The following is a 16,693-nucleotide window of genomic DNA, read 5'->3' as shown; positions in this document are numbered from 1 at the left end:
GGAGCACTTTAATGGCCAGCTTTCCTGTGTCAGCAGTTGGCTCTGCTTCCTCATCTGAGGAACGTAAAGGACCTCCACCAAATCTACAACAGTGGCCAGGTCTACTTCTGAGAGAAATCTGATTATTTCACATCAGCCTCCAGTATGTAGTTATTTCATATTTAACATTGAAGCTATCAGCATAATGTGAAAGTGTTGCTACTATAAAGGCTTGTAAGTCATTTCCCAGACCTGAGGAAGAGCTGTGTGTGACCTGAAAGCTTGTCTGTCACCAACAGATAATGGCCCAATTAAAAAAAAATACTAGCTCACCCACCTTGTCTTAAGTTATTAAAGTGAGTACAAATAAATATATTTTCAGATAATTAAACTTCAAATAAGCAGTTCTTGTTCAGTATCAGATGGTAGTGTCCCACTGACTGAAAATAGGCCAGGTAGATGGCAATGAGTTGATCTCACTCCATTCCATCACAAGACACCATTTGCTACCACAATGTAACAGAATGCACTTACCTTTGGCAGTTGGTAACCTCAGCACTAACTTTTAACTAAGTTAGGTCACAGTGCAACAAGTTGTATGAAAAAGCTCTTTAAGTAGATTTCTGTAAGAGCTATCCACCATGTTTCAAAAGCAGAAGCTAGGAATGAGGCAAGGAGATGCACAATTTCAGCTATTTTACATGTAAGCACCTAATTTTCAACAGGTCTCTGTCACTGCATGTTCAATAGTTATAGCTAGGGCCCTGTGTAAATCAAGATTTTTTTTAAAATCACATTCATGACTAAAGGGTAAGGTACTGAATTTGCACTGAAGGACTTGTACTAGTAAATTTAATCAGTTTTGAGGAACAAATATTAAATTGGGATAGTTGGGGGGAATATTTTCACGATTCCCATATGATTACAGAGGGCCTTAGTTTAGCCAAACCCAGAACTAGACACATCTAACTTTTCTACTTATGACTGAGGAAAGCTTACTTAGCTTTATCCTAAATGCCTCTCCCCCTCAATAGAAAGATACCAGAAAGCCCATCTAATGGAGTGGTGCAGTTTAGTTCAGTACTATGCTACTACTACTTTAAGTATGAGTAAGGCATTGTGTCAACAAATGAAGTTCACTTCAGTCTAGAACAGGGGTTCTCAAACTACATTGCACTATGACCCCCCCTTCTGGCAACAAAAATGATTACCCAGCCCCAGGAGTGCAGACTGAAGACTTAGCCTGCCCAAGCCCCACCACCCGGGGGGGTGGGGGTGGGGGCGGGGGAGCCTCAACCTCACTGCCCTGGCCAAGGAGGCCAAAGCCAAAGGGCTTCCGTTCCAGGCAGGGGGCCTGTAACCTGAGCCTCGCTGCCCAGGGCTGAAGCCCTCAGGCTTGAACTTCAGCCCCTAGCAGTGGGGCTCAGGCTTCAGTTCTGGCCCCAGGCCCCAGCAAGTCTAAACCAGCCTTGGCGACCCCATTAAAATGGGGCTACGACCCAGTTTGAGAACTGCTAGTCTAGAATATTCAGGATCAAACAAAGCACGTTTCCCTTTTTCCAGTATCTAACTAGCATCCCTTTTCGTCACCCAGACCACTTTGGTTGCAACCACTCAGCACTTAAGGTTTGACCCCACCATACCCTCAAAACGTCTAGAGCACAAGTCTCAGATGGGTTGTGACTCAAGCAGTCTGCTGTCCCTTCATAGCTAAGAGAGACAGATTGAGCTGTGGTTTTTCATATCATAGGGCCTGCTCTATGATAAAGAAAAACTTGAGGGGAGGAGGGGAAAAAGTTAATACTATTGCAGGTGTAGCTACACTGAACAAGAAACTTCCATTTTAATTCTCTCAGCTGTTTTGTAGACCTCTTAAGCTAATTTGTCACACACACACTTCCTAGCAAAATAAACTCCATTCTATTGTCTCCCACAATAACACATTTATTACAAACACATTACTAGCAAAAACAGGTGACAAACTTTCAATAACCAAGAGCACATTTGACAAATTAGAGGGAGGCATTTAAGGACAAGCAGTTAAAATTTGGAAGAGCATGGTGGCTGAGAATTATGAAATACCTTTTTCTTCATTATACATCATGTATGTTAGTGTCTTCAAACAATATGGTTCCAAACATCTTACATGTCACAAATGCACAAAAACATTATCAAGCTGTGGTTGAGTTGTGTGAAAGTACTTTGACAAGTATTGGTCTTATATGTTTGCTTTCATTTGAAGGGGGTATTTGGATGCCAAATAACTCCCTAAAATGATGAATGCTTTCTTCAGTGGAAAAGAAACTGACAAATTTTGAATAGATGTAGGCTATTACCTGCTAGTCAGCAGCAAAACTACATGTATTTTCTTTTCTGAACAGACTCAGGAAAATGAGACCCATACGCAATTTGACTTAATGCCTTTTAATATTCTGACATGTTTTGGGTATGAAATATATTAAAACCAGACATAATTTAACGTAACTAGTACTCTGCCCCATTATTTGGGTGTCCTGTCCATATGGAAAAGGAAACTTTACTAATGTTTGAAGGTAATTTAACTAACAAGACAAATTGGTTTGTAAGTATACAGACATGAAGATTTATCAGGAAATGTGAAACTTGCTAGATATTAGTGCAAGGATCAGCAAAATGAGTTGAGTTGCCCATTCTTATGGACATACAGATCAGACACCAACCAACCTATGCAGTTGTGCATTTGAAGATAGTGCTTTTGACATGAAAAACAAGGAAGCCAAATTTGAAACTTTTAGCCTCCATACCTATAACTTAGTATTTTGTTGTGGGATTTTTTTTGTAGTATATACTGGAAAGTCAATTTAGAATAAGTTGTAACCAAAACCAAACTAATCTACTTTTCTATCTTATTCCTTTTAACAAGTGTCTCTTTAATCTAAGATTCAATTATACCATGTTTACAGAGAACTGAATCAGTGTTCAGAGAAGTTACAGTACAACCACCTTTAATAAACCAATAGTACATCTTAAACCAAATGCATTCTTGAATATGCAATACATCCTTAGGAGTAACTAGTATAAAAAGTATCAACATCAGTGGTTTGAATATAAAAATTTATTTAAAGTCAGAGTATGCAACAAATAAAACCTACAGAAAACAGATTTTCCCATCACAATCTGTTGCTTACCAAATAATATTGTGAAAACACATTCCTTCAGTCATTATAAAGTTCTTAAAATACAAAAGAAATTAAATTTTGTAAGAAAGTCTAGTAGACCAGATACTGTTTCTTCCAGGGTATTTTGTAGTAGAAGCCAGGTCACTCTTCAATACATTCCACGCCATCCACCTCCACCCATACTGCCTTGCCCATAGTATCCACCACTATTTCCACTGCCACGACCTACAAAGTAAGTGATTAAACAGTTATCAGTTTCAGAAGTAGTTCTCCATTTGATCCACTGAGACCTGCTTAGTCAGAGGATATGGACCCCTTGTTTTTAAACTGTTAAATTGCATTGAAAAGCAGCTGAAAATGTTCCTTTTCCCCAATATTTCTTTCTGTATGAAAACAATTGCCACAGTTGCCAGAAAAATTTGATTCATTCACCAGTGGGAGCAAAGGTGGTCTATAATAAAGACATTACCTCTGGTAAAAAAAAAAAAAAATATTCAAGTTTTAAAAATGTTTCAATTCTAAAATTTCAAGTTCTCACTTTAAAACTGCACAAAAACCTTCAAAGTAACAGTAGAACTCTTGTAGCTAATTCATGTAATTAAAAACAAAACCACTACTTACCATATCCACCCAAGCCATCAGGAGTACCATATCCTCCGCTGTAATTGCTACCCATTCCCATTCTGCCAACAGAACCATAACCTCCTTGATCTGGAAGGTAAAACATGCAATGTTATAATGAGATCAAGTTTCTATTTGCTAATGAACTAAAATTTGAAGCCATACATACCCATTCCATCTCTGCCATAGCCTCCCATTCCAGAGCCTCCTCCAGCAGTTGAATTCAGAAACAGTTCAATATATCGATGTTCTTTAATAATAAAAAAAAAACCTACTCAGTATTTTAGGTCAGAGAGTCGGTGTTAGATTAGTTCCTAATAGATAACTGTCCATATTCATTATGACTACTGTCACAATTTGCACCCTTATTGGTAGTCTCAAAAAGACAATGACTTAAATGGACAATGAAACCTCTTACTCTGCATGTGGTCATCCCATGCCAGAGCTGAGATATACAGACAGGGCAGCATATGTTGCACATGCTCTGTGGGTAAACAGGTTTCAGACTTTCAATGTTATTTTTCCACAAGCTATTAAGATGAAATCAAGCCATTAAAAAAACAAACAGGAAAATCAAGCCACACCGCAATGCAGCGTAGGTGCAAGCTCACATATTTAAAGGAACTTTCAGGATCTGCAGATGTGGAGTGTCTAAAGGCAAGAGCCTGCCTCCACTCTCTACTTCCACTATTCCTCAGGCTAGTTGGCTCTATTCACGTTCATAGCACCTTAAGAACTGCTTCTCCTTCCTACTGCCAATAAAATATGTATTTCATAGAGAAAGCAGAAGGTAGGCGGAAGAAAGAAGTGAGCTGAGAGCATGCTGTCAGTTTCATCTTAAGTTTTTACAACACCCACTGACAGCTCTCATCTAAGTAGCTGCACAAAAGACCTAGGAATCTAATTAGGGCTGGTCATTGAATGGTTCAAGTTCACATTGGTAATACTTACGCATGTTATTTTTATCCTTAGACATGGCAGCCACTGCATCTTCATGTGTTACAAACTCCACATCTGCTTCTCCTGTTGCTCTTCCATCTGCCCCAATATCAATGTGAACTCTTATAGGATTCAGTGGTGAAAAAAACTAAAAGATTTACAAATTAACAATGTTCATTCACAAATATCAAAATATTCAAGCATTGTATTAAACAGCTTTAGAACCAACATTTAAATTACGATTTTAAAGAGCTCATCATGATAAGTGACAACTTAAAAAGAAAATGTTTGGAATTACCCAATATTTTTGATTCTAATTTGCTCAGTCAGTCCAATGTTTCTTATTCCTAGAGTATGAACAGATTAATTCTCTTTCTAGACATGACTATATTCTGTATGAATACTACCTCATCTTATAATATTAAGATTTATCCAAGGATCTCACTTTACAAAATTTAGCTGTCTTACAGATAAATTCTTAAGTATTATCCCATTTGTCAAACAGGTAGACTAGATACAGAAAGGTAAGTGATTTGTAAAAGGAAACAAAACAAGCCAATAGAGCCAAAAATAGAACTCTGGACTCATGGATCTTGTCCTTTGCACTTGACATTTCCCACAACTGGTATAACTAGTATAACAATACTTTGAAGTTAAATATTGTAGAACAGTAGCTGAATCAAATTTAATAAACTAAAGGGTACTTGAACGTGTGAATTGGTAGAATTGTGACCTCTTTAACTGCTGCTTACAGAGAATATAAACCTAAAGAGCAACATGGTCAGTCTGAGTAGGTCTGATAAGACAATGGCATTCCATCCACAGGAGAACAACATTTGAGAGAAAACAAAAGCTTCAATTAGGTAAATGCTTTCAGAATCGAAAGCTTTTAAGTAGCACATAGATAACTTGTTAAAATGGTAGTGTACTGTTAAAGCTCCTAACCTGCAAACACTTAAGCATGTGTTTGCAGAACTGGGGCATAACGAGATACCTGGGTAAGGTGCGTATCTGGGAAATTGAGAAATACGGTAAGCCAAATCATGGTTGTTGCCTGTGCCACATGAAAGCCAAAGTACCGAATAAGTAATGAAAGGTTTTTGGACCAGTGGCACTCCCACCTCAGCAAAACCACTAGTCCATGGGCTCAGTAATAATTTTAGGATCACACATCAAGCAAACTACCAGTCCTACATAAGTGTGCTCTGCACCAAAGCTTTGTAGTCAAGTTCTTTACCATAAAAGGATCCAATGACAGGAAGCTGAAATTATGTTTTCATTTTGAAATTTTTGAGACATGTTTTTCCCCCCCAAATCAGGATTGGAACAATTTAACAATGAATGTAATGATCAGTCACTTGGAGTCTTTAAATCAAGCTTGCATATCTTTTGAAAAAATATTTTGTATTTCAAACCACAAGTTATTGGGCTTGATACAGGAATTACTCTAGGGCAGTTATGCAAGAGATCATCTTATAGATGATGGCTGCCTCTAGCCTTAGAACTGCAATTATTTCCAAATTTGACAAGCTAACATCACCTGCTAGAAAAAAACTGCTTTGCATCATCTAAATACAGGCTTGAAATCCCACCTTTTGAAAGGCTAGAAGCTATTAGCTCCATCTATTTGAGAGATAACTGCTGTTGGATAACAAGTCTAGTATGGAGAAAAGCCAGAGGGTAATCAGAGAGTGGCACCACTTAAGCTGAAGTAGAACCTAAATAGTTTTCATTTATGTCCAAAAAAGTTTAGTAACTACCCACCTGCTGGTTTGGAAATCTGACATCAGAAATATCACAAAGGCCCCCCCGCCCAATTTTTAAGAACTGTTCAGTTTTAATTATTTCTGCTGTTTCACAGTGTGCTAGTAACATTCTAATAATTTTGAAAAGTTATATTTAAATCAGGAGCTCTCATACCAAGAACACTTTCTACAACTAAATCTCAACCAATGGGACTGGAAACACAGGGCTAAGCTATAAACCTGGTAATTTTCTCAGACTTCTAGTCAAAAGAACAACTATGTAGGTTAGGATGGGAATTTAAAAAGCATTTAAGGGAGTTAGGCACCCAACTTTCACTAAAAGTGAGAGAGTGATGGGTGCTTATCTCCAATACCTCTGAAAAGCCCAACCTTAAATTGTGAGTTTAGTGTTGTGTTGCTGCAGATACAAGCAATTGTTGTTTCCGCTGCAAGAGAAGCTACAATAGAGTCAATGGGATTAATTGCTAACTCTTAGAACAAAAACATGGAGAACCATGAAGAATAGCTATGTCTTGGAGAGACAGCAACATGAAAAGCTACAGCACAACAGTAGGAGAAATTTTCTTATCATACTTACATTAGCAATATCATTTTCTGTAGCTCGAAAAGGCAATCCTCTCATATGAACAAAATGACCACCATGGAAACCTGAACTTGCATCTCCAGCTCCACCATAGCCATGTCCTCCCATACCTGTAAAACAGTACACTTGAGTACCTCATGAAAGGCTGGAAAGACTCAATTACTACCATTGGTTGCTATTTTCAAAGTATACACATCATGTAACTGTCACTCTTGACTGGGACAAAGTACACCCATAACCCAAACCTTGGTAACAAAAACATTTTAACCCCAACACTCATACATGCCAGATATTTTTACTTTAATTGACAATCTGGTGGTTACTTCTCATATGAAGACCAATATCTGTTCTTTGAGAAAACCCTTTAGAAGAGCACATTATGTATAAATTTTTTAATTCTTGATTTTACCTCTCCCATCTCTCATTCTGTCATCATAGCCATCATTTCCATAGCCATAGTTATTATAGCCACCATAATCATCAAAGCCACCATATCCTGTACAATTTAAGAAAAAAAGTGTGTGAATGTGCTATAATTATAAAACTATAATATATGAACAACATTTTTGCAACCTTTTGGTAACTTCTGTTATGTGCTGATGATAGTAGGATTTCTCAGCATCAAGTGTAAATGAAAAATTTCCTGCATCAATTAAAAATAATAATTTCCTGATGTGTTCTCATACCATTCCTTTACCTTTATAAACACATGTCACCATTTTCAACAAGTCCCATTTGGTAATGACACCATAGATAACAATCCAGATTTCAAAAAGACTCTCCGAACCTAGTAGGTACTGAAATTACTGCCATTTCTCTATTTCTTGACTAAAATGTCAGAAACATGAAGAAACTGACAACAGAACCTTTGCTCATTAGATACACATACCACCGTCATATCCACCACCTCCTCGACGCATTCTGTCATACATACTTCCACGCCCAGCTCCATAATAACCCCCTCTTCCTCCTAATGGTCTATCATATGGTCCAGGTCGTTGTTGTCCCATCATTCTTCTTGGTGGGTCATAGAATCCTCTGATTTCACTCTTACTACTTTTGAAGATTTCAATGTACCTAAGTAAGAGAGGATTTTCAAGGCACAAATAAGAATACATGCATAAGCTCTTTGAAAGTTACAACAGATATTTAAATAATTTTGTACAGTCATTTCTATAACTAAATGCAAAATCCAATAAAAAAAAGTGACTAGAGATACCATACAACTTAAGTTTCACCTAAAGCCTTAAGATTCTTAAGTGTATCAAAAGAAAACTTTACATTGGTAAAATTTACTACTTGAAAATTCTAACTGTAAAAATTAAATTCAAAAGTCTCTGAAACTTGTTCCCCCAATATGAAATAATACAGCTGAAAAATGGCTGACTATAGATTTATCATAGAATACCCTATACAAAAAGACAAAATTCTGATTTTAGCAAACTACATAGTATTACTATCTTCCCCCACCCCCCAAATCTATTGTATTTTCCAAGTTAAACTTAGGATCATAATTATAAATTCTTTAAAATAGCCAGTTAAAATATTATGGTCCCCACCCCCCAAAAAAGCATTACTGACCCACAACCCCCAAAAAAAAGATTTAACACCATCCCAAACTCTCCATCCCCACCTGTGCCCTATTCTTTCCTTGTGTTTCCCCAGAGCATTTTCTGCTATCTCCTTTGAAGCAAACTGCACGAAGGCCTCCCCTGTGCTTCTCCCCTGGTAGTCCAGCGTCAATGTTATCCCATTTGGCACGATTTCCAACCCTTTAACCCAAGGACAAATAACCCCATCAAGGGGAACAGTGTTAAAGGCTGAAACATTCCCAACTGTAGCAAATACTTAAAGCAAATCTAAACAACAAAAAAATAGCTTAGTTTTCCCCCGTCACCCAACAAGACAAGCCAATGATTTTTCATTAAAAATTAATGGTTTAGCCATATTTGTTCTAGTAGTGTTTTTGTTTATGCTATACAGGAATAAGTCCGCCCACATTATATGAAGATATCATAACTACCAGTCAAATATTTTAACTGTGCTCCAAATTCTAACAAACAGAGTAAGTTATTTCAATATGCATGATACATTTACTACCCTGACTAAAAGTTAGACATATTCTAGTCTTTACTGAATCTAAATTTATTTGTACTTTAATTAGAAGAGCATAATTCACAGTTTGGAAAAACAATCTAAGTTTAAAACAAAGACTCCCCCTCCCACCCAAAAAAGTGGATATTAAAAGTTAAACTATGTGAAACACTGATGTGAGAGAAACGTAAAAACAAAGTCACTGTATTTTGACTATACTAGAGATACCTTGAAAGAACTGAACAATCTCCTCTTTGCTACAACCAAAAGGCAGTCCACGAAGTCGTACTGTTCCATCACTAGAGGTATCATTTGGACCATTGTGTTTCCCAGTCCAGTCCATCTTGTTACTTAAATCAACACACTACAAAAAACAAAGGAGAAAAAGTCAGTGTTTTAGAATCATAAGGTACTGCTACCCCCTCCTTCCCAAAACCCTACTCCATACACATTTAATTTTACCTCAGTTACAAGCTAATATGATGCATCATACACTCCATTAATGTTACGTTCTGGAATTGTACTATAATATGCAAGATACATCCAGAAGGGTATCAAATATGACAGAGTACTGTCCTGCCTCAGATTTAGTTGAACAAAGCAGACAAAACTCAGTACACAATCCCTCTACAGTCTGACAGTGTCTCTCACATGCACTCACATCTTCACTTGCAGGGGGCGGTGGTTTGAGATTCTACAAAAAAATACCCCTTAACTCTTGACAAATTAAGAATAATGTCCCATTTTTAACTTGGCCTGCTGTATGGGCCTTTTTGAAGACATGAGAATAACTTTACTAAAGATCAGAATGCTTTACGTTAAAAACCTGAAGAGACAATTAAAAAGGAATATAGAAAACAAGGACTATCTGAGAGTCAGGGGTAGATATGGAACAAGAATACAAGTTAAAGCTGAGTTGTAACTTGGGTCCCCGGTTATGGCACTTTTTTCATCTCATTAATATTATTCTAGGATTCAAATTTGACCAAGATAATGATTCAAATTTGACAAACGAGATTATTACTGTTACTACCAGAACGCATCAAGAACATCTGTTTATAAACTAGAGAGACTTTTGTATGAATTAAGCATCAAAATACGAGATTTAGTTTTAAAGCAAATATATGCTACTGTGCCAACAAGAGACATGAATTTTTTATTACTATTATACTATAACTACTAATATTAGCACTTACATAAATCAATTTTGTCTTCCAAGCGCAGTGTATCTGTTAATGGATTAATTCCCACAACACCCTTGTGAGGCAGAAAATATTATCCCGACAGAGGAAGTCTTTGGGAAGCAAGCTGCAGGAACCCGGGGAAGGGGGACGACTAATCCACTGTGCATGAGGCAGATCCCTCCACAGAGCGGGAGACTCAGTCAGTCCGCGCCTCGGATCGCACTAATCCCATGGGGGTCTCACAATAGGCCGCGAGGCTGGGCGCGGGGATGACAATGGCGAGAGCCCGCACGCGTTACACCGCGGCCCCGCCTCTTCATCAGCAAGGCCGAAACGTCTCTCGCCGTTGCCGCCCGCCTTTGTGGTCGCCGCTGCCGCTCAGCCAGGCCGCAATACTAACTACCGCCAAGTGCGCGCCTCTCCCGCCCGCTCTCAGGCGCCATTTACCGCAGCTCCTTAGCCACCCCCACCTCCCGAACTCCTATCCCCCCCCACAGGGGATGCCTCAGGCGCCTACTCCCATCTCCCCAGGGACCTCGCAGCCTCCATCCACACCCGCTCAAAGGCTGCTCCGCCGTGCAACCGGGCTCCCGCAGCCACTGCCGCGTTCAACGCCACCACTCAAAATGGCGGCCGCGCCCGAGCTAGGCCCCGCGAAGAGTCGCCGCCGCACCTCCCCTACCGAGAGGGTTCTCGCGGCCTTCAGCGCCCTCAACACCCCTGCCCGCCCCCCTGCTCGGGGGCGGAGATGTCTGTCCGCCCCCAGGGCCCGAACTGCGGCAGCCACCTCCTCCGGGCACACCGGGCGGGCTGGGCTGCGGCGAGCTCGGGCCCTTCTCCCCGTACTCACCGGGAGATCCTCACACTCTCCTCGATGTGCAGCGACGGTAGGCTCTATGGTGGGGGTCGGGAGGGCGAAGAAACCTCCGCCTCCTCTCTTCTCACCGGCGGGCGCGTTGCTTGCTCGGCAAACTACGCAGCGAAGGCAGAAACAAGCAGGTAGGATGGCGTCGCGGGCACACAAGTATCGCGATAGCCACGCTGCGCACAGAACCCCAGCTCTGCTTACGTCCAAGGTACTGGGAAATGCGCATGCGCACCTAAGTCAAGATGAAGAACAGCGCATGCACGAATGAAAGATACTGCTCGACAATAATTCCCGAGTGCCTAGTAGGTGCAAGGGCGCATGCGTTACAAAACAGTGGGCGTAAGCGCGCATGCGTAAGGCATTCGTTATAATACCAATAGCATGTGTCCTTAATAGCGCACAGGCAACGCCAAGGTGCTGCTTAGACATCCCGCTAGACTCCAGAACAGAGGGAAAGGGTGGTGGCGGAGGCGCATGCGTAGTTGTTGGGTAGAGGGTAGCGGTAGGGAGGTCTATTGTGCCTTTGTAACGGAACTAGACAGCTCCGCCCTGAGGCGCGAAATCCCGTGTTCCCGCCCCACAGGCGGCAGCTTCCCTCTCACCTGGGACGCCGTGACCGCCCCCCCTTCCCACCGCGCAGGCCAGCACCTTTCCCCCTCCGTCTGCTGCCTACCCGTTCACGGGCTGGCTCCCCACCTCGCGGGCCGCGATCTCTCGTTCAGGTGACCTCTGCCCGGGGGGAGGCGAGCCCGCCTATGCGCAGTGGTTATCGTAGCCACGGCATACACTCACTGCGCGCGCAGGAGAGCGGGGGTGGTTTGGGGTGTTTGCCTTGGGGACGAGCGACGGTCATGTCCCTGCACATTCAGGATAAAGAAGGGGAGCGCGTTTTCTAGCCGTTTGCCTTGTGGGCGGGTGGGGAGACAGAAAGTCTTGAGACCTTTGTAATTGTAGTGCGGCTTGGGGCTTTTCCAGCTGGCCACAAACATCACCCTCAACCACTCACATGCTCTGCTGTCAGTAGCATTATTAAGGAGTAGGCTGAGAGCAGTGGCCAGGCTTATACTCCACCGGAGAGCCTAGTCAAGCCAAAGCTGTAATTCTTTTCTCTTTCGTTCACTTTAACATAGTCCTAAAACTGTATTCGCCCCTGTCAGGTCTGGAGCAACTCAATAAAAGTCATAGAATCATAGAAGACCAGGGTTGGAAGAGGCCTCAGGAGGTGATCTAGTCCAACCCCCTGCTCAAAGCAGGACCAATCCCCAACTAAATCAGGGGTGGTCAACCTGAGCCTGAGTAGGAGCCAGAATTTAGCAATATACATTGCCAAAGAGCCACAGTAATATGTCAGCAGCTCCCCCATCCAGTACCTAGCACCTGCCAGCAGGCCCACCAATCAGCGTCTCCCACTCCTTCCCCATGCCTCCCGCGATCAGCTGTTTCTTGTGCACAGTAAGCTCCGATGGTGGGAGGCATGAGGGAATTGTAGGCTCCAGGGAAGGAGCAGGAACCATCCGAAAAGGGGTGGAGTGGGGGCAGGGCCTGGGGCAGAGCAGGGGATTGAGCAGTGAGCACCCCACAGCACATTGGAAACTTAGCATTTGTAGCTCCAGCCCCGGAGTCAGCACCTATGCCAAGAGCTGCATATTAACCTCTGAAGGTTGGCTCTGGAGCCATGGGTTGGCCACCCCTGAACTAAATCATCACAGCCAGGGCTTTGTCAAGTCGGGCCTTAAAAACCTTTAAGGATGGAGATTCCACCATTAGGGGTGGTCAGGGCAGTCAGAGGGCGGGGAACAGGGATTGAATGGGGGCAGGGGTCCCGGGGGGGGGCAGTCAGGAAGGAGAGGAAAGGTTGGTCAGGGTGGCAGCGGGCAGTTAGGGGACAGGGAGCAGGTGGTGTGGATGGGGCAGGGGTCCCAGTGGGGGGGCAGTTAGGGAGAAGGGGTGGTTGGATGGGGCAGGGGTCCCGGGCAGTGATTTCCCTATGTCAAAGTCAGATTCAGGACTCACATAATTTGTCAGACCACTCTGTTTATTAGCAAAGCGCTTTGCCGATGCACCCAGATATGTGAGCCCCTCTCTGAGGCTCAAGCTAACTTATTTATACAAATAAAGCCAATTTAACATAAGAGACAAAAGGAAGCAGAAACTGACAAATATACATACATATCTTATTTGCATACTAACCTTTACCAATCTCCTAGCTCAGTAGGAGCTCTAAGTTAATTAGTTTGAGGACCCATTGTCTCACACTCCTTAATGTTTCTCTTTCTGACAACTATATTTCAACAAACCCTTCAAGTAGCATTTCTTTAATGAATTCTAATTTCAATATAATTCATTCTACTTTCACACCTACACCCCCCCGAATTTCCCCACACCCCAGTTTTGTGAACTAGTTACATGCCAATTTAGTGACTGGAAATTTGAATTGAAATTGAAACATTAATACACACTTTAAAAGCATAGGATAAAATACATGTATCTGAAAAAGTATAATAGATTTGAAAAGTATGAACATAGACTAGCTTACTTATACAGCTGTTGATTTTTATGACAGTATCAGTGCATTCATTTCAGTGATGTTGGCCAACCTAATAATTTCAAATTATGATTTGTAAGCAAAGTCTAAATAAGCTCTCCCTGACAGCTAGTGATGATCTGGGGGAAAGGCTTCAGGACCAGCCTGTATTTACATTTATACCTAATCTACCTAGGTATCTAGCAAACAGAGCTGTGTTGCCCAAGTGATAGATTTTGGCTGGGGTTGGGTTACAAATCATTTGAATGCGGGGGAGGGGGGTAATGAAATGTTGTTGTTCTTATTGTATGAGTAAAAGGCAGTAGAACTGTATTTAGCCTGTATTGACTGAGGGCATCAAGAGAGAGGGTGGGGACAGGTGTTTTGCTTGATGGTCTGTCTGAGTCACAAGTACGATTTGACCTGCCCCTCTCCACTGTTTAAAGACAGAGCTGATTAGGCTCCATAGAGAGTCTTTTGTTCTGTTAAGTGACCACTACAGCTGAAATCACTGATAATCAGGCTAAGTGCTTAGACCTGCTATGGGACAGTGTTTCTGTGGAAGAGACGGCCCAGCCTGCATTAGCAGAGAGGTTCCCCCACTGAGATCTCAGCTGAAATCACTGAGAGCCAGTGGAACCTCAAGAGATGAACTTGCAGAGGTCACGGTGGTAGCAGAAGGGCCACTGTGCAGGGCCCTTTGCAAGAGAGCAGTGGAGTGAATGGTAGTACAACGAACAACTGGACAGAGCAAACAGTGAGCAGCTGGAGGAACGAGCAAGGTGCCTTCTTGTCCCCCAACTTTGAGTCTCCACTGACCAAGGACAACACCGGTGAGTGGGGTGTGGTGGAGGGAAAAGTGAGGGGACGTTAAATAAATGTTTGTTAGGCTATATTTTGGTGACTTTGCTCCAGAATGCTAGATTTGTGACTGGGGATGGAAACTTATATACATATGTTGCCTAGTAGGCCAAGATTTTTAAAATGCATTATTTTCCAAGGTTGTTATCTCACATCGTTGCTAACTTGAGAGGTCATTATGTTGGGGAGTATCTGTACTAAACATTATTATAATTAATTTTTATATAAGAATGGTCATACTGGGTCAGACCAATGGTCCATATAGCCCAGTATCCTGTCTTCTGACAGTGGTCAAGGCCAGGTGCTTCAGAGAGAATGAACGGAACAGGTAATCATCAAGTGATCCATCCCCTGTCACCCATTCCCAGCTTGTGGCAAACAGACTAGGGACATTCAGAGCATGGTGTTGCATCCCTCCCCGTCCTGGCTAATAGCCATTGATGAACCTATTCTCCAGGAACGGATCTAGTTCTTTTTTTTAATCCTGTTATAATTTTGGTCTTCATGGAATCCCCTGGCAAAGAGTTCCACGGGTTGACTTTATGTTGTGTGGAGAACTACTTCCTTTTGTTTTTTTTAAAACCTGCTACCTATTAATTTAATTGGGTGACTGTTAGTTCTTGTGTTACGTGAAGGATTAAAAAACATTTCCTTATTCACTTTCTTCACACCAGTCAAGATTTTATAGACCTCTATCATATCCCCCCTTCGTTGTCTCTTTTTTTCTAAGATGAAAATTCCCAGTCATTTTAATCTCTCCTTCTGTTTTATACCCCTAATCATTTTAGTTGCCCATCTCTGTACCTCTTCCAATTCATATATATCTTTTTTTGGGATGGGGTGACCAGATCTGCACACAGTATTCAAGGTGTGCATGTACCATTGATTTATACAGAGGCAAAATGATATTTTCTGTCGTCTTATCTAATCCTTTCATAATGATTCCCAACAGTCTGTTTGCTTTGTTGACTGCTGCTGCACATTGAGTGGATATTTTCAGAGAACCATCCACAATGACTCCAACCTCTCTTTCTTGAGTGTTAACAGCTAATTTAGACCCCATCATTTTGTATGTATAGTTGAGATTGTTTTCCAACGTGCATTACTTTGCATTTATCAACATTGAATTTCATCTGCCATTTTGTTGCCCAGTCGCCCAGTTTTGTGAAATCCCTGTGTAACTCTTAGTTAAGTCCAAAGTAGACTATCTTGAATAGTTTTGCATCATCTGCAAATTTTGCCACCTCACTGTTTACCCATTTTTCTAGATCATTTATGAATATGTTGAACAGTAATGGTCCCAGTACCGACCCCACAGGGATACCACTATTTATCTTTCTCTATTCTGAAAACTGGTAATTTGTTTCCTATCTTTTAAACAGTTACTGATCCATGAGAGGACTTTCCTCTTATCCCATGATGGCTTACTTTTCAAAAGTCAATTTAAATTAAATACATTTTTAAAAAAAATAAATTTTTTTTTTTAGAAATCTAGACCTGTTATGTGTTTTGGTGTATTTTACATTATCCTCATGTTAAATTTGCATTATCCTAACAAAACATTTAATTTATTCATATCTCTTTCATATGTTGCAGGTGAAAGTGAAAATGAAAAGACAAAAAACAATACAACAATTTTTCCACTCAAAGGCCTCAAAAACTAACCACACGAAGAACCAAGAATATATCAACTTGTCATCTGAAGGTTCAAGTGGTGTATCTATATCTGACCAGCCCGAAGCACAAATACAGCTACCTACTGAAGAAACTGTGTCTCCAAAACGTAAAGGCAGTTCCCGATGTTTGTTGGTCAAAGTGTTCCCATTTATTGAAGTTACAAAAGATGGCTACTGGTGCACCTCTTGTACAAAAAAAAAAAAAGAAAAGAAAAAAAGCCTTAGGAAGAAGGAAAGCTTTTTCAATGCTATAATTGGTAAAAGTGGAGGAGCTTGGTTTGTCAGACTGATTAGCAAAGCCAATGCTGACAAACTACATGAAAAGGCAGCAAAACACCAGGCCTCTGGACTGCATCAACATTCAGAAAGCCTTATAAGCCCACTTTCAAAGCCAATTTTAGAAGTACTTAATGAGGCTGTTAAGAATGCTGGAGACACAA

General features: G+C 41.3%; 1 protein-coding gene across 4 annotated transcripts; it reads right to left on the bottom strand.

Moving 5' to 3' along the window:
• Positions 1-2,387: 2,387 nt before the first annotated feature.
• HNRNPH3 (heterogeneous nuclear ribonucleoprotein H3) lies at positions 2,388-11,885 on the bottom strand. 4 transcript variants are annotated; one of them, XM_084634828.1, is made up of 11 exons: positions 11,866-11,885; positions 11,175-11,424; positions 9,369-9,504; positions 8,680-8,818; positions 7,936-8,123; positions 7,456-7,542; positions 7,041-7,156; positions 4,710-4,845; positions 3,928-4,008; positions 3,759-3,848; positions 2,388-3,362 (listed from the first exon to the last, which is right to left on the bottom strand). In XM_084634828.1, the coding sequence occupies exons 3-11, from the start codon at positions 9,481-9,483 to the stop codon at positions 3,286-3,288; spliced, it is 1,029 nt and encodes a 342-aa protein (XP_084490954.1). In that variant the 5' UTR covers positions 9,484-9,504; positions 11,175-11,424; positions 11,866-11,885; the 3' UTR covers positions 2,388-3,285. The 4 variants fall into 4 exon arrangements, with proteins under 4 accessions (XP_084490954.1, XP_084490956.1, XP_084490955.1 ...); XM_084634830.1 differs by having other exon boundaries at positions 7,981-8,123; positions 11,866-11,881; XM_084634829.1 differs by lacking the exons at positions 11,175-11,424; positions 11,866-11,885 and adding an exon at positions 10,337-10,639.
• Between the last annotated feature and the right edge of the window lie 4,808 nt (positions 11,886-16,693).

This window comes from Lepidochelys olivacea, assembly GCF_965140295.1.
Source record: "Lepidochelys olivacea isolate rLepOli2 genome assembly, chromosome: 7".
Lineage (NCBI taxonomy): Eukaryota > Metazoa > Chordata > Testudines > Cheloniidae > Lepidochelys > Lepidochelys olivacea.
Note: the sequence above shows the minus strand (reverse complement) of the source record. Positions and strands in the feature narration are given on the sequence as shown.